This window comes from Haliotis cracherodii, unplaced genomic scaffold (assembly GCF_022045235.1).
Source record: "Haliotis cracherodii isolate W230 unplaced genomic scaffold, xgHalCrac1.p SCAF_22, whole genome shotgun sequence".
In the NCBI taxonomy this organism is placed as follows: Eukaryota; Metazoa; Mollusca; class Gastropoda; order Lepetellida; family Haliotidae; genus Haliotis; species Haliotis cracherodii.
The window spans coordinates 8,404,961-8,428,014 of record NW_027266278.1 but is presented as its reverse complement, the minus strand read 5'-3'; the positions used below and the strand labels follow the sequence as shown (position 1 = coordinate 8,428,014).

At 39.3% G+C, this 23,054-nt stretch overlaps 1 protein-coding gene across 1 annotated transcript in view; it reads right to left on the bottom strand.

The window, feature by feature from the left end:
• The window catches only part of LOC139471462 (trichohyalin-like), a 70,005-nt gene that overhangs the window by 5,589 nt on the left and 41,362 nt on the right, over positions 1–23,054 (bottom strand). The window contains exon 5 of the mRNA XM_071253823.1: positions 3,669–3,739. Within this exon, the coding sequence (XP_071109924.1) occupies positions 3,669–3,739 (71 nt within the window). The remainder of the gene's footprint in view (positions 1–3,668; positions 3,740–23,054) is intronic.

The following is a 23,054-nucleotide window of genomic DNA, read 5'->3' as shown; positions in this document are numbered from 1 at the left end:
GATTATCGCGAGCATCATCGTGCAGTAGAGATATTTAGTGGAAAAGGATTGTCTTTATTGTAGTGCTTGCAAAGACAAATACATACTGAGACCGTATTACCGTATAACTGCCGAGGGCATTGCTTTTTTTTTAATTCAGATATGGCATGATACCGTTGAGCTGAGTGTATAGTCTCATTGTACTCATATGCCAACCTTCAAGGCTTTCAGTTAATCTTGTCTAAGGTTTTGGTAGCAATTCAAGTTTTCAATAACAACAGCGATCCAACGTGAGAGGGCTAATATAAGGACGTTATTGAAGTCCCTGGTCCCTCCATACAGACACAAGCTTGTGTTCCCAAGGAATCCTACTTGACCTCGGTAGTCCTCATGGAATTCAATATTGCCATTGACCTGTTTGATTGATTATGATTCATATCAAGCCTTCTGTAACGGCAATGCATATCTAGTTGGCCTTTAGATAATTATATAGGTGTGTGTAGTATAGATTGTCCATTCTAGGGCAAACTAGCTTCTCGAAAATATAACCCTTGGGGCTTTTTCATATCAGATTGGGGTAGTCTAGTAGTTAAAGCGTTTGCTCTCCACGAAGACCCAGGTTCGATTACCCTAGTTGGTACAACGGGTCAAGCCCATTTCTGGTGTCCCCTCATCCCCGCCGTCATATTGCTGGAATATTGCTAAAACGGCGTAAAACCTTACTTACTCACTCACTCGTATCAGATCACCTAGGTCACTTCGACTGCCGACTGAGATGAACTTAACCCATACTGTCAGGAATAGTTTTTTAAGCCGTTTCTAACAATATTTACATTAACGCGAAGAACCATGTGCAATCCTGTTCATCTGTATTTTCTTTCATAGTTAGAAACAACATGACAAAACACGGGCACATGCTGAAGCTTATGTGCTTTGCGAAGAATTGGTCAATACAATAGTCAAAGAAAAGCTAAAAGCTTTGGAGACGCGAGTTTCTGAGTTGAATATTTTCTTTATTTCTGTTTTCTCTTTCTGAAAAAAGTAGCTTCACATGGGTATATTGCTTGAACCTCATAGCCTGGTCGACAAGGAAATCTTTAAAATCCGTCACTACCGAGCGAATAAACCAGGAAATCACTATTGACCGACGTGTTAGTTATATGTGTCTGTGCACAATGCATGGTGAGAAACTCGTGTCGGAACTCAGTAAAAACGGGAGAACTCTGAATTGCGTGTGGAGCCGAGTGTCATTAAACAGCAAAAAACTTAATTTCCACTTTGGTAGCAAACCTGGCGTTGTAGTTCCAATTCTCAAATGCGTGATTATGTTTTTGCACATCTATTGTTATGAACTGTATTAAACTAAAATGACAAAAGGTCCGGAAAACCTTTTCAAGACTATATTGGCATTTCTAGACATATTTTGATATAAGTATATCGATCAGTACGACAAATATTGTTTGTTCCATATTTCATGACAATAAGCCATATTTTTGCCTCGATCATAGTTCGGCTCAGAACATGTCACCCGTCCTCGTACATGAATGGTTAGAAAAGAAAGCAATACAAAAGTGTAAGTAATATAAACTTGTATCGGAAATAAGTATCATTCCCTTCTTATTGTTGACACCTAATAATAAGATAGATAAACTATTTGCCTTTCTGTGAAATTTGAATAATATATACATGGTATAAAGTTCCAGATGAGAAATGTAGACGGCCAAAAATGGAACTGACGTTATGTTGCTCGACATGAAGGGTAAATTGACGATTGGAAAAACGAAATCATCTCTCTTGTACAGCTTAGTACTAACTCTGGCATCATTTTGAATGGTGGCATGGGTACTTCTTATTATAATACATATACATTTGGAACATAGGAAAAGAAAGCAGCGACGCTTAACGATTTCTGGATCATTGCATATCTCTATCACGAACAATAAGAAAAATCGCTGTTGCTCTCCTAGCACTACACATACCGACGTTCCTCTGTGAAGAGGTCTAGGCAAATATCATCTCAGTGTAAAGACAGATGAGATAACGATTAGACAATTTAAAAGACTTAATCATCACTCAGGAAACAAAGCATTCGCTGAAAACAAACATGCGGAAGTGTTTTCACCCAACCACCTCTGGTCATCGGTTTGGTCGTTAACCGATTCTTGTCCCCCTGTGTCAATGAGAATATCGGTTCTGAGAAATTAAATTTACTTATCGGTCGTTCGCGTGATACCCTCGATTAACTATCACCTTCCGTTTGAGATTGTGTATAAGGCAATAGAGTCGGTCAATATCTGGCATAGGAATATTATTTTCACAATACATAGGGGTCCAGGAAGACCAAGAAGAACAATACTCGAAGCACGTTAATGCTTACGCTACCTGATGTTATCAGTTAAATATATCCTTGATAAATACTAACGGATATATAATTTATATACTAAAGTAACTGTGCAATACAGATACTATTGCAATCCCTTTGCAGACGTTATCTTCAGCAGGGCATCACTCATGACTTGCAACGGGCCGGTCGCCCTCGTGTGACGTAATGTCCGCAAGACAAACATATTCGGTTGGTGCAGCCAATACAATTCCTATGTTGAGACCAAGTAGTGGCTGAATCGTACTCAACCGGTTGAGGGAACACAACATCCAGCCCCGACGACCAGCGATACACCCAGTTTACCTTTCCGTCTCTGCCAGGCATGCATAGCTTAGTGGAGACAACCTCTGAGGATCAGCAGACAAGATTGGGACAGTATACCATTCAGAGATGAGCCTAGGTTTCATCTAGACATTTCTGATGGTCTTTGAAGGGTCTACAGGCGGCCAAGAGACGCTTGTGTCACGCAACGTCGTCAGTTATGGGGTGGAAGTGTAATGGTATTGGGTGGCATCACAATTCATGGGAGAACACTATTCGTCATTGTTAATGGCAATTTGAATGACGTACGCTACCTTGTTCTACTCATGTTCTACCCTTTGGGCAAATGCAGAGTCGAAATGTTGCGTTGCAGCAGGAAAATGCCCGCCCCATGTTGCAGGTGTTTCAACAGACCCTTTGAGCCAGCATCACACTGCTGTATTGCCATGGCCGGCCGTATATTCAGACCTTTTCCCTATAGAACATGTCTGGTATGAGATGGATCGACGCTACGGTAGGACCAGAACGAGCCAGTAACGATAGCGCCATTTCGCAAATCTTTGGTAGACATTTGGCACAACATGTGGACCCTATGCCTCCCTTGCATTAACGCAAATGGTTACATTGTTAAATGATTTGTTGCACCACCCCTATTTCAGGGCGTGTAGCTGTTTCCTGTGAACAGGTACGAGTGTTGTCAACGCATTTCTGATGATAAAACATTGTTTCAAACCAATGACCAAAAAAGTGTGTTGTTATTTTCAAAAGTATGACATTGACACTACTTTGTATGAAGCATATTACTCTTTTTGCAGTGAGTATATATCTTTAACACCATAAGATAATATTAACATTTAATAACATCAATGAAACATTTAACATATGGCACTGTTATAAGACGATGGTGTGAGGAGTAAGTGAGTGATTTAGTTGACGCCAGAGGCTTTTATAAAAATCTTACACAGAAGAAATGATGCCATCATTATTTGCATAATGCTTGCCAGACAGTTCTTACTTCACGTTTGGGAAGGAGTCGACTTCTTACCGTGCCGCATCTGGTGATTCTCCTTTGGAACCCCAGATGACAGAAGCCATGTCCTTGCCAGATAATGGCTTCTTTGGAGTTGGAGACAATCTAATTATGACCAATGGTTATATTGATATAATGAATCTCAACGTATCATAACTAAATATTACACAGAGCAGTGGGAGTATTAATATTTGGGCGACGTCGCGAAAACTGCCTCCCCTTACAACTTAAAGGGAATGTTTACAAAAACAAAAAGCCATTCCCTTTGGTGAATGTGTAATGTGTCAAGGAAGTAAGGTTTTATAAAATGCCTTTTGTCGAAATATTACGCAGAATGAGACAAGGTGTGTGCTCCATGGGAAAAAAAGCCTGGAACATTTCGTTCCACATTTAAATGTCAGTGTCAACGTGATTGCCATTAGTGTGTGGTATCATAGGAATGATGGAGAGAAATGCTTGAAGTGTTTTATGAGGGAACTTTGCATTTGATGTCAGGCTGCCGGTGCTCCACTCTGAAAGCATCCTTGCTTGTAGAGCAGCTTGTCATGTTTAACTCGCACTACAATCTCATACACGTGCATTCGTCTTCAACTTTGCCAGGAGTTTGCTAAACAGTTCATAGGCATGATCTATATGTAAGCATTGTTGAGGAATCCCAAACAGATAAGCAGATGAATGAAGTGTTTTACCTGAAGGTTTTAAAGTCCAAACAAAGACAGTTTGTTCAAAACATGTAAAAGTAACATTCATATCTCAGGTCTATCACTGGTTAATGTTTCAATGTAATTTTCAACTTATCATGACATAACCATTTAGATGGTTCAGGAAGTACGACCTCATATACAATAGTGTCAGCTGCACAGGTGATGAAGTACGTCAGGAAATAATTTTTAGGGTTATTTTTTATGTTTGAATTGTTCTCAAAGTTTAATGCACATTCTTCAAACATGAACTATGTATATCTTTTGGGATACGGAATGTGTTAAACTAAGCTTGAATGTTCAAAGACCTTCGCGATAACCTACACTGGCTTTTACCCCCAGATACAATCTCTACCTCTAATCGTCGTCTATGTCTACACCTGCGCCTACATTCCCATCTACATTTACATGTGCATTTGCTTAAACATCAACATCTACATTTACCTTATCGTCTACGTCTACGTATACTCCTACATCAACGTCGACGTACATGTTTAGTGTACACATTCATCTACATGCATTTTATCAGAAACGTTCAAGCCATGTTTGATTACAACTTTTAATATAGCGGACGCGTTAGTATTACTATTTGGAACTTAGGGCGATAAGGCTCGACGTCAGCACAAAGAGCCATATTTAGCTTGCATTTGTATTGTGTAATAACAACCAATCCGTAAACATCAACAATTGGACATCAACATCGAAAATGTACAACGACATCCCTCTGGGCCACATTTCAACAAGCATGTAGTAGTTTGTGTTAACTCTGTTAAATATTAATTACATCTACCCACGAAAGCATTTAGTCAAGCTGTTAAGTTAGGAACCGTTTTTAAGAAAGGAGCTCTTCCTTACCTTAAGTTGTGGAAGGAGTCCAGTGAAATGCATTTTTTGCTTCTACATTATTATCATCAACATGTACATCTGTGTCAACATCTACGTCTACTTCTTTAGCTAAATCTACGTCTACCGCAACTTTTTCTGCGTCTGTTTCTTTATGTACATGTACATCCAAGTCTACTTATATATCTCCATCTACACCTACCTCTACGCTTACATATAAATCTACGTCTACGACTCTATCTTAATCTACTTATACAGATTCACCTACGTTTTCATCTATATACAACGGCATCTACCCCTACATTATAAATGAGAGTGAAAGTGCGTTAGATGGGTCATACGTAGATTGTAGCATTATTCCCCCGACTTTACTACTACTTCACACAATGTCCCGATGTAGCCAGTCGAACCCAGCCTTCAGCATGAAATGTCAACGTTCTCATCGCTCGGCTTCACTCTATCGCACACCAAGAAAAGATGTGGTATCTGTGCTCATCATATTCTGGGCATATGACCACGACTAAAAACTGGTGTTCATAAAGATTACTCCTTTCCTTGAAACAGTCACCAATATAAACATTGTAGATACAAATAAACCTATTTCCCTTGAAGCTGTAATAGACATAAATATTGTATATCAAAATACACCAAGGGTATTCAGATTTCCGGAATAACGAGGCCATTGCCGTAGAAATACGTGTTCATTGCTTCCATTGTTAAAAGTTTATGTAATAATATAAAGTCAGTATACTGGCTTAGCAGGGTTTTATGTGATTTTACTGCCAAACAGTTTATGGGTTAATATGGTTTCTCATGACAAGCATGTCCCTGGAACAACTTATTTTCACATGTCTTTATTGATTATTAAGTCTAGGTAAACATGATTTCAAGTGGTTTTATTGATTATCAGGTTCCTGATTTACAGTATTTCATGGGATTTTATTATCAGGTTCCATGGTAAACATGGTTTCATGTGGTTTTATTAATTATCAGGTTTCTAGTTAAGAGTGTTTCGTGTGATTTTATTCAATATCAAGATACTGATTAACAGCGTTTCGTGTGGTTTTATTGATTATCAGGTTTCGGGTAAACAGTGTTTCATATGGAATTTCTGTCAAGCAGGATTCGGGTTTATATACTTTCATTGCTCATTTGGATTTAGAATAGATGTAGTTTTAAATATCTGGAGTCTTCCTCATCGCCACCGATCTACGCTTAATGTGCGAAAGTCAACACTCCAGTTTTCATGACGAAGAATTGATGAAAAAACAATCAAAGTAAGAAAACCCCAGATATGATATATTTTTAATGTTACTAGAAAAATAGGATTGATATAACAAACTGCGGCTTACCCCTGATTCATCATGTAGCTGACAACGAATTTGCGGTGAAATGATACAGAGTAAACATCAGTGTCAGCTAAATCATCACTGGTTCATTCTGTGCATGTTGATACCAAGCCAACATGCCCCTGCCAATGACATTCAACATTACTAAAGCCCCGGCTCATTAATTCCGACTCTTCCAGACATGGGGGGTACTATGGGACAACCTTTGATAACGCCAGGCATTGATTTTCTGCTGAAATTGTAGGCGATGAGATTATGGACTGTAGCAACAAATGGCAAGGTGTAAAATGCAACACAATTCTTACACCTAATTTCCAAGTGGTATATTGATCCATAGCCAGTTCGTCCCCCACAAATGACACGCAGCTTATTGGGAAACTGGTCCTCCAACAAAATCGCCGTTAAACTCAACAGGCAAACATTGACCTAAAAGATTACTTCCGCATCAATACATCAATGCATGGATAATAAACTCATTTTGACATGGTGTTCCGTTAACTTTTTTTCTACTATCATTAGTTTCCTGTTGTTAGTTTTTTGAAAAAATGAAACCCAGGACTTGTTTGCTTTGTATTACTTGCACAATAGCTATAATTCTTATTATTTTGTCCTCAGTATTCAATACTACTGACGCCATTGATTTCGAGCTGTTGACACTACCTTTAGAAAATAGTGCAGGAACAATAACACAGATGCATTGAATTCATAATTGGCACAAACCGTGAGATATAAACATGTGGTCATACACTGTAATTCAACAAATCGGAAAAGTGTGAAAATCAACCTAATCCTTACAACTAACTGTAACCACCCCTGACCATAAAGGTGGAGGTTTTATGAGTATAGATGACTTTGTTTATTCCCTCACGGTGTTAATGGGAGTATTGTTTCTTATATTGTGAATGATTTAGTGTGGATATATTCTAGGATTACCTTCTCACCGAGTGTAAATGGCCGAATAGACGGGCCAAGACATTATTTAGAATAAAAAAACCCCGTTATACTACATTACATGCTGTCTGCAGTGATGCGGACTTTGACGTTAAGCAGCAATAATACGTCACCAAGGAGATCATACTGTTGTGGTTATAAGCATAGCATATGAAATATTGTGTCTCTTGAGTGCACATGCTGACACTGTCTAGGCACATGTTCGACTGTCTTGTTGAATCATATACTCATATACAAAAGAAGATCGTATGCTTCTAGAATTGTTGTGCTTAATCCCCTTGTCTCAAGTCTCCCGTTAATATCTCCATGTACTTACAACATTGCAATGATAATAGTTAGTCAGCTGGTAATTCCAGTTTGTTATTTGTTGTTGTTGTTGTTGTTGTTTAACACCGCACTCAGCAAGATTCCAGGTATATGGCGGCGGTCTGTAAATAATCGAGTCTGGACCAAACAATCCAGTGATTGGCATCATGAACATCGATCCACGTAATTGGGATGGTTGGTTTGTTGTTTCACGCCGCACTCGGCAACATTCCAGCTACATGACATGCATGCACGAAGTCAGCAAGCCTGACCACCTGATTCCATTAGTCGCCTCTTACGACAAGCATAGTCAACTTTTACGGCCAGCATGGGTTGCTGAAGACCTATTTCACTTGTACTACAGTTGACACGAACACTTCACCTACCTCCAAAACCCGCATCCTGTAGTGCCATCATCCTACCGTTAATTGCTGTGTCATTATAGAGCCCGCCTTACATTTCAGGACAGTGCCGGCTTGTGTGTTTCATGATGAAAGCACCATTCTTGAATGTATCATGACAGCACTCGTGTTGAATGTATCAAGACGGCACCGTCTTGACTGTATCATGACGACAACGTCTTGAATGTATCATGTCAGCAACGTCTTGAATGTATGATAACAGCACCATCTTGAATGTATCATGACAGCACCGTCTTGAATGCATAATGACAGCATTCGTCTTGAATGTATAATGACAGCATTCATCTTGAAGGTATCATAACAGAACCGCCTTGAATGTATCATGACAGCACTCGTCTTGAATGTATAATGACAGCATTCATCTTGAAGGTATCATAACAGAACCGCCTTGAATGTATCATGACAGCACTCGTCTTGAATGTATCATAACAGAACCATCTTGAATGTATCATAACAGAACCATCTTGAATGTATCATGACAGAACTCGTTTTGATTGTATCATGACAGCACCATCTTGAATGTATCATGACGGTTCTCGTCTTCAACGTATCATGACAGCATTCATCTTGAATGTATCATGACACCACATTCTTTAATTATCATGACAATACACGTCTCTTGAACGTACCATGACAGCATTCATCTTGAATGTATCATGACAGAACCCGTCTTGAACCCAGGCCATGAATATGTTTGACATACGAAAATTTCATTTAATCCTGGTCAAAAGATCTGAAGAAGTTAAAGACAATATGTGTGAGGACATTATTCCTTCGTGGTAATTGGTCTGTAAGCATGGGAGTAATCGGACGTTGATTCTTGAATGTATCAAGGTTGGTTGGTTTGCTTTTTTACGCCGCAACATTCCAGCTATATGACGGCGGTCTGTAAATAATCGAGTCTTCACCAGACAAGTGATTAATATCATGAGCATCGATCCACGCAATTGGGATCGATGAGATGCATCAACCAAGACAGTACCCGTCTTGAATGTATCATGACAGCACTGTCTTGAAAGTATCATGACAGTACCCGTCTTGAAAGTTGTATCGTACAGAATCTACAAATGTTAACAATCTCCTCACAGCGCTTGGTAAGTCAAAGATTATCAATTTACAATAACTCCCTCTTATTGAAACAACCGATTTGAAGGCAGCATCACAGCGGAAGCCAATATCTTTCAAAAATATTGTACTTCTTTTTCAGTCATTGTCGGTAGGCATATTTTAGGTACACTTATGGGTCACAAAATGCACAGTTGATGTGATTATAATATTCAAAGTATGTGTGGGACCCGATGAATGTAGAAACAAAATGTGTGAACACATTGTTCCTTTGTGGTAATGGGTCCGTAAGCATGAGCGTAATCGGACGTTGATTCCATAGCGTTATCTGAGCAAGTAAAACATACACAACGGCTTGCCAAAAATTCATGGTATGTCACTGACAATAACCATAGGAGCAACAAAACCCTGCATGAACTTGGAAGTTGTTGTAGCTGTAGTCTGATGCTTGACTCTTTATGTTTGCTAATGTTGCCAACAGCGGGATCATTCAGGAAAGATACCTGGTTCTGTAAGGAACCAGTGCCCTGTAGATTGTATCTATGATATAACATTTCTACAAAAATACAATCAAGATCAAACACAGCAATTTACCATAACTGTCAACGAACGTTCGGTGCAGTATTAAAGTGTAAACAAGGTTGTCAAGTCAATCATCACTGGATCTTTCCGTGCATGTTGGTGCCAAGCCAACATGCCCCTGCCAATGACATTCAACATGTCTAATGTCATTCTGACTTCCCTAGACACGTGTGGTGCGCTGGGACGACCTTAGATAACGCCAAGCATTGATTTCCTGATAAAGTTGTTAGCAATGGGATTAATGACTGATGCAACGAGCCAACAGGTGTGAAATGCATAATTATTCTTACAACTAGTATAATCCTCCAAGAGTACATTGATTCTGTCCATTTTTCCAATGCACATGTCCTAAGGCTTTATAAGCGGAACCTGTTCCTCCACCTTAATTGCACAGTTCATTCCCATGGAATCTGTTTCATAGGATAATCGAGAATCGCTATTCTCTGGTGGTGGAGTTTTATATTTACATTAATCTCCGGTAATCTGTCAAATATATTTTAAACTATAACTTGTTTTAGAGATGTCATTCCCGCAATCAGATTGAACGGTACAAAAAAGGTCAATGAAACGACATGTTTGTTTGTTTGTTTGTGTGTTTGTTTATTGTTTACCGCCGCACTAAGCAATATTGCAGCTATATGACGACGGTCTGTAAATAATCGAGTCTGAAGCAGACAATCCAGTGATTGACATCATGAGCATCGATCCACACAATTTGAATAAGATGACATGCATCAACCAAATCAGCGAGCCTGACCACCCGATCCCGTAAGTCGCCTCTCACGACAAACACAGTCGCCTTTTACAGCAAGAATGGGTTGCTGACGACCTATTCTACCCCGGATCTTCACGGGTCAAAACTACATGTGTATCAACAACGTAATTATCCAGAACGAACAAATAATGTGATATAAACATGTGTCAAACTAATAAGCATCAAATAAGCTTCAAGTGTGAAATTCAAAATAATTCGTAGATCACGCCAAGCAGCTGCACCTCATTAAACATTCCTCAATACTGCTATATATACACAATCAAACTCACGACAAGATGAGGCATATTGTTGCTATATTTGAAGTGTATGGGAATTAGTTATTTCAGTATTGTCACTTGTGGCACATTATTCTGCTTCTATTGACAATGATTTGTGTCGATAAAACCATTAATTTATGACACTACCAGCCCAACATACAGGGAATTTACAAATGCACTGCCTTCTCCGGCATGTATATGCCACGTTGATTTAAAAGCGTTGTAATTCATGTTTGTTTGTTTGTTGTTTAACGCCATACATAACGTTCCAATGACGGTTGGGATTTTATCGAAAATAATACATTGTCCGAAAAAATTCTTGAAAAAAATCATAATGAATGTTGAAATGTTGAATAAGAATGTTGAAATACTGAAAGAAAAAGCAATTGTCTCTCTCAAAACAACTCAATTGTTACAAGTTTTTATTCTAAAAATAATATTCTGGTTCATAGTTTTAATTAGAACAATACCTGGTTTTCAAGCTGTAGCTGACAAGATATTAAACTCCAGCCCAAACCAGATTATCAAATGGTCGGTCCCAGCGACAAGTTGTTGTTCGAGTTAAACATTGCTAAGCTCAAGCAGTGCTCTCCTGTTGTCCTAGCTTTGTTTGAAAATAATTTCGGACTTATGATTGCAAGGTGTGTTAGTAAACCGAATGAAAAATGACCATTTAGTGATCGCAACGTTAGCACATACATGTAATAACGATGTCGCGCGAGGCTCAAGGAGAGCAAATTCGACATGTAGCAAATACCAAACATTGCAACTGATAGTCTACCAGTTTATGTACGCAGTCATCATATACGAGACTTTATTTGATTGCAGATCATGTGTGTATTCATTCATCACAAACAACACCTACGTCTTAAGCTCGGAGTACAATTATTTGTACTTGCTCATAATGCTGCTGACACGAGCCTGCCACAACGATTAATACATGCGCATGCGTCCTGATAATCGCTATATGAATATATTCTCTGTCAATAACCCTCACATAACCATGGAAGCTGAATTCAATGATCTAGCTCAGTTAGGTTTATTATTCTCCAAACCACCGTCGGTGGTACAAAAGAGTAGAAAAGTACAAGCATGTAAACAAAGTATTAATATGTGACAAGATGACAGTATGTCATGCATGAATAGGTTATATCTTTTCTGTTTTGTGTTTTCTTACTGCTTTAAATATTTCATCAATAAATCTCGATAGGTTCTTAAGATACCTCGTGTTTTGACTGGATAATAAGCTCTTGAATGTATTATAAATTAGACCAATTATTTTGGTAAGCAGTTGGTAAGTATACACTTCTATGTTTTGACAGAGCCTGGCATCTAAACAGATAATGGAATTCGTCTGCGACTGAAGGAGAGTTGCACAGTTCACATACACGATCCTCTTTCTTTACATAAATCAAACGGCCGGTTTCAATAGGTAAATTATGGTTACATGTTCTGAATTTTTAGATTGGAATATACATATTTTTTGTCATTAGTAGGTATCTTTCAAATTTTGTTTTTTCTGTCAGATACTGATAACAGTAGCCTTTACTGCTTAATGCCATATTGCATCTCCATTCTTGTAGGAATTGATCCTGTAGTATCTGGCCTACCTTTGAAACCAGCCATGTGGTTTTACAAGTATAAGAGTTATAGAATATGAGAGTTAGTCCACAGTTATTTAATATAGTTTTAATCCATTCTAGCCAGGGATTGCTTACATCATGATTCCTTTCAACAATGTGATAAATCATTGTGAAAGTTTCTTATCACACACAAGTGCTGCGATGTTATGCGAGAATTTAATAACACGTTTTGAGATAGTTATGCGTAGAGGTTCCCTGCATAATTCGTCATAAACCATAGCCTGATCACATTGGCAGTTGTTGTTGTAGACCTTGACGCACACACGTTGCCCCAAAATGGGCGTGGATATATATTCCCCCTGGATGTTCTTTCCAGGCGAAGTAACATCTCAGGTACAAAATTTCCAGAGAAATATTTTGTCAAGGATATTATTCCGCAGCCAGCTATCTTACTAACACTGGAATATTTTCCATATGAATATTCCTTCCTCGGGAACTATTGGACCAGGAAACATTAATCGTTTACATGCTGCCAGAACACATGGTCCCTCAGCATGCAAAGGTTATTATGATACCGACTGGTCACTGGCCTTAATGAACTAAATGAGCTGTTGGTAAGTGTTGGTAAATAAATTATTAAGAGGTTTACTCTACCATCTTGCTAATCAGTTTGGCTGGCCTATCCTTTTAATTGAGTATTCTGATTCACCCACAGTGTCTACGTGAGTATTATATTTTGGGATTACCTTATCGCTGAGACTGTGTAAACGGCCAAGGAGACAGGTCAGGATATTACTTAGAAAAACGATTTCATACTACATTAAGTTTTGTCTAAAGAATTGGTGATGTTAACAGTTCGTAACTGATGTGGAGGAGAGCAGAATGTGTAGGTGGTAGACGTGAAACACGAAAGGTTATGTTCCTCGAATGTGCATTCTTACAGTGAATGTAGCTGTTTAACACTCACTTATGTGCAACTGTTTTTTTATCAATGTCGTGATTATGTAAATTGCCTCAACTACATGTATTCGCAACACTGGTTAAGCTTCCTTGATAGGCGTAGGTTGGATACCGGGCCGAACAGCGATCTTCACACGAAAGCGGGTTTTGAACTGAGAGATGAAATGTGAGATGACAAACACGAACCCGCTTCATTTTTATACAGTCTAACCAGCTGCCAGCACTTTCCACACGGTGCTCGACCAGTCCAGTGCCACAAGAACATCACAGAATATTCGACATGTTTCTATAACGCTTGACATCAATCCATGCTATTCTGGAGGTTTACAGATAATTCGAATATCTAAATATAATAACTTCCTCAACACTGCTTATATTAAATAGCAATAAACTCCTGACAACTAGTCATTGTCCAAATACAATACAATGAGCTTCTACGGAATCTGAACAGAAACTATGTAAAACAGTTAGGATAATTGTTTAACAATATATTACACTGCCATATAACACACATATTTAACCTCGATAGTTCAACCTTTTGGGTTTCCATGTCACTAAAAGACGACATGATGTATCAAATATCCACAACAATAACCTTGGGCGGCTTTATTTTTGACATTCTGATCTTCCTAATTATATTCGTTTTCTAGATAGAGAAATCACATATGCTCGTCAGTATACTTCACTGTCTCTTGCCGAGAGATTAGGAGCCTCGACAACGACTGACAACAAAGTTCTCGTGGCGCGACCTCCTTTGGAGATGTTGTCAGCTCAAATTATCAAATAAAAATTTAGTCAAGTCAGCTTGACCTGTCAGTCAAGGCATGATGATTTACCGACGGTGTCTTATTGTCCACAGTCGGTTTTAATGTCTCCTAAAGGTGCCGGGGAAGAACCTCCTAAATGTCACTCCTGTGATGAACTGTCAAGGGGGAGATCGCCAGGGATTCCTAGTTTAGGCAGAAAATCTGGCATCGAAATTTAAAAGTCTGTATCATACATTGTGATAATTTGTTGAAATTATTTGCTTTTATCATATTTAATACAGTTGTCATATCTTCATTGTCCCTGCTTGTTTGATCAGCGTGGTTCAATGTATGTATTGTTTGTATCACTTAATGGTTGAGCTATTGCCGATACGACGGTAAATATTAACTCACTCATTAACTCGATCATTGACGTGTGTAATCTGAAAAATGTAGCACTAGCTGATATTTCCTTTTCAATTTATAATATTAATTATCATCTGATTTTAAGTATTATCTGAGTTTCACATCATAAATATTCATATATTAGGTTTACAAATAGAATTATGTGTGACTTTGACATTCTTGAGATAATCGATGTTTTAGATGTTTTGGTCTGGTTTGTTGTTTAACGGCGCACTCAGCAATATTCCAGCTATATGAGGGCGGCCTGTAGATAATCGAGTCTGAAGCAGACAATCCAGTGATTGATATCATGATCATCGATCCACGCTATTGGGATGGATGACATACATCAATCAAGTCAAAGAGCCGTTAGTCGCCTTTTACAACAAGCATGGTCACCTTTTACGGTAAGCATGGGTTGCTGAAGATCTATTCTATCCCGGAATCTTCACGGACCGTTTTACATGTAATTTTGCTCAGTGAAGTAACTTTCCAAACGGCATGTGAATATGTTTCGGTGAACAGCCCAATAGATGAAATTGTGTGAAGTGATTTGCAGTCATGAACAGCTTCAGAAACATGCATACAGATCCTATTTCTAAACTTTTGTTGGAAACATACGTCACTAGTTTATTGAACAAGCTTCATTGGTTTTTAGAGCTTGAAAGTAGTTCCTGATATGTGACCTTGTTTATCCGTTGTTTAAGTTTGCTAAGATAGCCAACACAGCGAGTGTATCAGTGCGATGGGTTAAATGCTGGTTTGAACTATATTCGAGTGATATATTATCGGGATTTGATATTTAATGGAGAAAAACGATATTATTGAGATTTGATATTTAATGGAGACAAAATTGAATGTCCACACATTATATCAAACACCAGGGATCAACACTGTCAATTAACTGGGACATCTTTAGCTTCTATTTCCAAACAGGGTCATGGGGGAATTGGTCGTTTAAGGTTGTCTAATTCGATGCATGGAGTTGCGACCCTAAGACATCCCAGCAACACTGATTGAATCCCAGATTCGTCCTGGTTACGTTTCTAGGTTTCTAGGTTTCTCAGCACCAGCGCAGGTTCGTGAGTTGCACCAGTGGAAAACCGTCTAAGACCTGCATTAATTTTGGTTGCCTCCCTCAACCTCATCAAACTGACACACTGTGATATGACTGAAACACTGTTTAAAGCGGCGTTAAACTCACGTGATCGCTACTCACTCAACCATCCCCTCACTCACTCACTCAACTACCTACCCACTCGTAACGTCGTGTTTACAGATAAATCTTTTCAGTGCTCTCCGACTTTTTTTTAAAAGACAATCGTTCATATGTTACAGTTTTGAACTGTCCTTATTACTTTAATTGCAAAATATGACATGTTTTAGTCATAATATCCCTGAAATACTGCATATGTGTAACTAACTCACCCACTTTTTTTAACAAGAAGTTGAAATGGTCATGTTGAAATTCGAGATTTGGAAGGCATTGAAACTTATAAATGAAATTTGTTTTGGTCAATCTAGGGTCAGTGCTTAACTCTGATCCAAGACGATAATATCCAATGACGTTTGTTTATTCTAGCTATATGACGGCGGTCTGTAAAAACGAGTCAGGACCAGGCAGTCCAGTGATTGACTTTATGGGCATCGATGCACAGACATGCATCAACCAAGTCAGCGAGCCTGACCACCCGATCCCGTTAGTCGCCTCTTACGACAAGAATAGTCGCCTTTTTCGGCAAGCATGGGTTGCTGAAGACATGTTCTATCACGTATCTGCGTGTAGACTTATTCTACCCCGGATCGGCACTTTGTACCCGATTTGGGGAATCGAAACCTGGCCTAAACCAGCGAATGATTTACCTACTAGGCTACCCATTGCCCGTGATACACATAACCAATGACATGCCATGGACATCTGCCACATTACCCATGTGTTGCTGTATTAGAAAACCTGTTTTCTGTGTACCATGTGGGCTCAATACAACACTTCCAGACACTGAAAGAGGTACATTTTAGTGAACATTTTAAACAGACATTTAGTTATTGACTATATTTTACAGGTGATGTCAGTTGAAATGGGGTTTTAATGTTGTGTCGGGTTTTAATGTTGTGTCCAACAGTATTGCTCTAATACAGAGGCGTACATGCACGCTGCTTGTACCAGTCCGGACAAATCCCCATTTTACAGTACTAGCCAAATGAGATAACAGTCCGCTGTTTAACATGAATACCCAACCAAGCCACAGTATGCTTACTACGAGCCGATCACGCACACTTTAACAAATTATTATGAAAAATGAACACACTCGGTCATGGTGAAGCATGCATTTCGTGACAACAAAAAGTGCGAATGCGACTCTTCGATACTCCAATCTGAATCAAAACAGTGTTAAAATTATACCAATTATAGTATTTGTTTGTTTGGTGTTTATCGCCGCACTCATCAACATTATAGCTATATGACGGCGGTCTGTAGATAATAAAGTCTGGACCAGACAATCCAGTGATTAACAACATGAGCATCGGTCCACGCAATTGGGATCGATGACATGCATCAACCAAGACAGCGAGCCTGACCACCAGATCCCGTTAGCCACCTCTGACGACAAGCATAGTCGCCTTTTACAGCAAGCATGGTATGCTGAAGACCTATTTTACACCGGATCTTCACGGGCCTTGATACGATGACATGCATCAACCAAGTCAGCGAGCCTGACCACACGATCGCCTCTTACGATAAGCTCCGTCACCTTTTGCGGCAAGCATGGAATGCTGGAGATCTATTCTACCTCGGATCTTCACGGGTCATCAAGTATAGTGCAAGTAACTTACACATGCATGTATTATACAGAAATGTTTAAGTGTTGTTAATGTAATTCAACCTTAGGTGCAACTGTAGCGTAAATTAGCTTTGCTGTCAATTATATATAATAGTATCATAAGTGTCAGCAAACTATACTACTTTAATGAGATGAAATAAAAAGTTTTTAACATTATTTTCCTCCTTCAGGACAAATACTTTAGTTGCTTACACAAGGACATAATGACACTTTCGGTTTGGTCTTTCTACGCCTTTTTTTCAATGGTTTTGACGGAGGTCGAATAGTATACAACTCAAGGTAGTTGATTGGCCTCTAACTGCACTTGCGTTTGTATTAATTCAACTCCTTTGGTTCTTTTTGTTGCGTTGCTGCCTTCACAAGATGTGTTGATTACAAAGCATAGATGTTGAATGAGATCGATGGAAATAAGAAATAAATTTTACATGGTCCATAGTTATTTCTACGTTATTACAAAAACTGCTTTAATAACTAAAATATGAAAAGAAACCAAAACACATTTTGTGTTACAGTGATTGAACATTAACTGCCGTTACGACGTAAATTGTAATAAAAAGGTAAATTGTAATACTTGCAGCAAATTGTAATAATTTTGTCGTAAATTGTAATAACAACGTAAATTGTAATACAATTTGACGTAAATTGTAATACGCAAATTGTCATAAAAATTGACGATGATAGCATGCCACAAACATCACATCACTTCCAATAAATGTCTTTCACTATGTACCAGCCAAAACCACTGTACTCAAGGTACAACCAGGCATTGATCCACTTCTGATGGCAAATCACTTTCTTCAGCTCTAATGCAAGTTTATTACCTTTTCCATACGTCATTATTAGCCTTCAGACACTGATAAGAGTCGGTAAATTTTCTAGCGGACAATATATTCGAGGATTTTTTATTTTTACGGATTTGGTTATGGTTCTAAAGGAACTTGAAACTCTCATATCTTGCGGTGGATCGTCCGCACTTAAGGCTACATAAGGCTACAAAGCTATCAAGCATAGTACATTAATATCACAGAAGGTAAAAAAGTTATTTCTCAAGTGAATATATTTCTTACATATAAAACATGCATGGTATTTGTCCCCTACTACATGAAGGTCACATTCTATACATATAGATTCTGTATGAGATATATTTAACAATGATATGTTACAAATAATGTTGACTCGAAAGAGATATACGAAATGTCCACATTGCACTAACTAATCGTTTGTTGTTGAGTACTGTTATGTGTGATTCGAAGAGATTTTATATCAACATAATGCTCTAAAACGTAGACGACTCCAAACTGTGGTACCATGATTGGAAATATATATATTTAACGTCTTCTAAATGCAGACAAAACATGTTCTTATCACCAACATCTTGGAATAGCCACACCTACGCAAAACCGCTATAAATTAACATTAGTCTCACATACGATGCCCAATTGAATTTTCAATTCTCATCTAATACTTAAAGCAGAACATAACGCTGTACGGGGTATCGACTTGCATTCATTCGCAAAAGCTTAATTCAGTACTTAATATGTACCTAAAGTACATTTAGCTGCCAATATTCATAAACACATTGACATTTGCAACTTGATCTCTTTATATACCAATTTTTGCTATATTAATATATATCCACCATAATTAAACACTATTCAATCACGCGTTTCAGTGTTTCCAACATTAAACCTGAATTGTCGAGTAATTGTCGTCAATAATGATAATAAACATGTAATATTCAACACTTCCTCGGATACAGATGCCATCACCGTAATGTTCTAATGCTTCTGACTGTATCATATATGATCTGCCTCCTTGATAGGAAACAATAACAGCTTTTCAAAACATTTTGTCCATTATCATATATCGCACAAATAATAATACTTATTGCTAATACCATGCGTTATTGGCCAAGGATCCTGTTTCCAATGACTTTGCTGAAGCACGACAATTCTTCGTGCAGCCAATTCCACCATTTTCGATTTTCAAGGTCATGGTAACCCTTTTTACTTTTAAAAGTTGCTTGGTTGAATTTGTCATGTCAGAAAACATTTTATTAGACACTAAAATCATGACTATCGGACAATGTTAACTGTGTTTGTGAATGTCACCGACTGCAAAAAGTGTGTTGACCTTTCAACGTTTTTGGCCATAGCTCCCCCATTTAAGGTCGGAAGTATAACAAACTATATATTTCTAGGTTCCTTATCATTGGACGAGAAATTTGATATGCATATTGACACAATTTTGTATTTTGACCCCTGTTTTACCTTTGTTGACCGTTCCCCAAAATGCCCGGGATTTTCAACCGGGCAGCCCAAGTCAAAATTGTTCAGTATACATGAGGAAACTCAAAAACACTTTCAAACCTTTGTTTCCATGATTTGGTCACGGGACCTACAGGATGGTCTTCTAGTATATAGGCTACGTTTCGATGAGTTCTACCAGTTGAAGCAGGCCAATAGTTGTAGACGACGCATTCCCAATATGATGTAAATCACTGGATTGTCTGCTCCAGACTGGATTATTTACAGACCGCCGTCACATTGTTGCAATATTGCTGAGTGCGGCGTAAAACAACAAACCAAAACATAAAACGGAGGGACCAGTCTGACCTTTCGTCTCACATCCAAGTTATTCTGATCATGCTGAAACGAATTATTTCTGTTTCGTTGGTTAGTTGGTTGGTTGTTTTACGCCGCACTCAGCAATATTCCAGCTATATGACGGCGGTCTGTAAACAATCGGGTCTGGACCAGACACTCCAGTGATTGATGTAATGAGCTTCGATGTACGCAATTGGGATAGATGACATGCATCAACCAAGTCAGCGAGCCTGATCCCTTTAGTCGCCTCTCACGATAAGCATAGTCCCCTTTGACGGCAAGCATGGATTGCTGATGACCTATTTTACCCCGGATCTTCACGAGTCCCAAATCGCAGGGACTGACCTCCCGATTCCCATTGTAATACACTCTAATTAAAAGCATGACAGAAAGATGTACTCTGTGTTGTTGTTTTTGTTGTTTTACGCTACACTGAGCAACATTCATGCCATATACCACGGTTTGTTGTCTAACGCCGCACTCACCAATATTCCAGCCATATGGCGGTGGCATAATGTACTCTGTTTGTACGGTCATGTGTGTGTGTGTGTGTACGTGTGCGTGTGCGTGTGCGTGTGCGTGTGCGTGTTTGTTGTTTAACGCCGCCATCAGCTATATTCCAGCTACATGACGGTTGCATGATAGTCAAGGAGTCCAAGGAAAACATGGAAAGGTGACCACAAAAACATTTCGTCTAAGCCATCATTTTTTTGCAATCTCAAAAAACTCATTTTGCCGGACTTGTCTAATAGATCCGGATTTAAAGAATGTTGGCAATTAAACAGCATGTTTCCCATGTTCCCGAAGTTCGAAGCATCTTGCTCGCAGATCCGGGGTAGAATAGGTCTTCAGCGAACTATGCTTGTCATAAGAGACGACTAACGGGATCGGGTGGACAGGCTCGACGACTTTGTTGATGCATGGCATCGATCCCAATTACATGGATCAATGCTCATGATGTCAATCACTGGATTGTCTGGTCCAGACTCGATTATTTACAGACCGCCGTCATATGGCTGGAATATTGCTGAGTGCGGCATTAAAAAACAAACAAAGAAACAGTCGCCAGAGGAGTTGAACTGCCAACAAAAATACATAAAAATTCAAATTAATAATGTGTAATATACTGAACCAAATTAAAACTTCACAATCCTAAAATTTTAACATTTTGACCAGTTATCATTGTTGGCCCTTATTGTGTATTTAAAGAGAAATGGCTACGTAGTGTCCTCAGATAACACCCGTTTTTGTGCAGGTGAATCGATCAAAATCATGTGCACAGCACTAAAGTGGCAAAAGTGGTTTTTCACGTGCAACTGGTCACGTGGCCATAATACCGCACGTGTTTTCAGCCATACTTGTCAGCAGTCATTAACAAAAAATGAAAAACACAAGAAAACAAAAGTCTTGACGGCCATTTGTCATGCCACGCCTTTCAAATGTGCAACGTGAACGTGCCATCGGCATGTTGCAGACGGGAACGTCCGTACCTGAAGTCGCAAGGAGGATGGGTTGTAGTCGACTGACTGTTTATGATTTACAGACGCGTCTACAGCAAACGGGTACCACCGCTGATCGCCCTTGGCCAGGTCGACGACGTGTGACGTCACATGCAGAGGATCGTCTGATTGTCTTACGTCACCTCCGTAACCGATTTTTGACGGCTACATCAACCAGAAATGAACTGTTTAGGGGTAGACTGAGTGCGCAAACTGTTCGAAACCGTCTGAGAACTGCTCACCTTCAAGCACGACGGAGATACTGCGGGCCGATTCTGACTCAATTACACAGGCGTCAACGTCAATTGTGGGCACAGCGACACTTACGATGGACTCAGAGGAATTGGAATCAAGTCGTCTTCAGTGATGAATCCCGATTTAATCTTGGATTTGCTGATGGTAGGGCGAGGGTGTGGAGGCGCCGTCATGAACGTTGCGCCCAGTGTTGTGTACAGGAAGTTGACAGATTTCGAGGCGGAAGTGTCATGGTGTGGGGTGCTTCCTGTGGCAATGCACGTTCCAGGCTTCTTGTCATCCGTGGCAACTTCAACGCTGCTGCTTACTGCGACCAGGTACTGGCACCAGATTTTCTGCCTTTTATGGCAGCACATGGACCCGGTTTGATCTTCAAACACGACAATGCCAGACCCCACACAGCAATTTTGACAAGGAATTTCCTTCAGAATGCGGGAGTCAACGTCATGGACTGGCCATCAAGGTCTCCCGACCTCAATCCCATCGAACACTTCTGGGATGCTCTTGGCAGAAGTCTGCGCACTCTCCAGAACCAACCACAGAATTTGCAAGAACTTGGCACCATTTTGCAGCAACAATGGCGTCGTCTTCCAAAGCATCACAAGGTCCATGCGGAGGCGTTGTGTGGCAGTTGTCAACGCAAATGGTCGCCATACACGCTACTGAATTTGTGTGCCATCAGATTCTCGTGCTTGGGACTTATGATTTAAACTGTTGATAATTATTACCGAATACCGTAGGTGCTTGGAACAAGTTATGGTTACCACCGTTAATTAAAATCCTTCTTTGGACATAATGATTAAAAATTACCTTCTCTGTTACATTTGTCCGTTGTATATCATAAATGGGATTACTTTTAAAAATGTGAAGTTTTTAATTTGACTCAGTATAGTTTGTATATAAAGACATCAATACAGACACGATCGTTTTACTCTTAAATGGCGAGAAACCATACTAGATCAATATAATGACTGACGTGACGATGTAGCATTTACAAACAAACCGTAGTGTTCAGACCGGAGTGTGCATCTGTCCATGTGGAAGCAACGGGTGCCTCAGAAGATGTTTCTACCATTCCTAGTGTCTCAGTTCCTTGTATGTGTTTCCTGCATACAAACATTGAACCATCCTATTGGTATCAACTTGTGCAAAGTCAAGTGCATGGAAAGTGGCTCCTGTCAGGCTGTTGCATACGGCATTAAAACTCTGACATGCCGACAGCTGACTAGTTCCTTGGAACGACAGGAGACGGA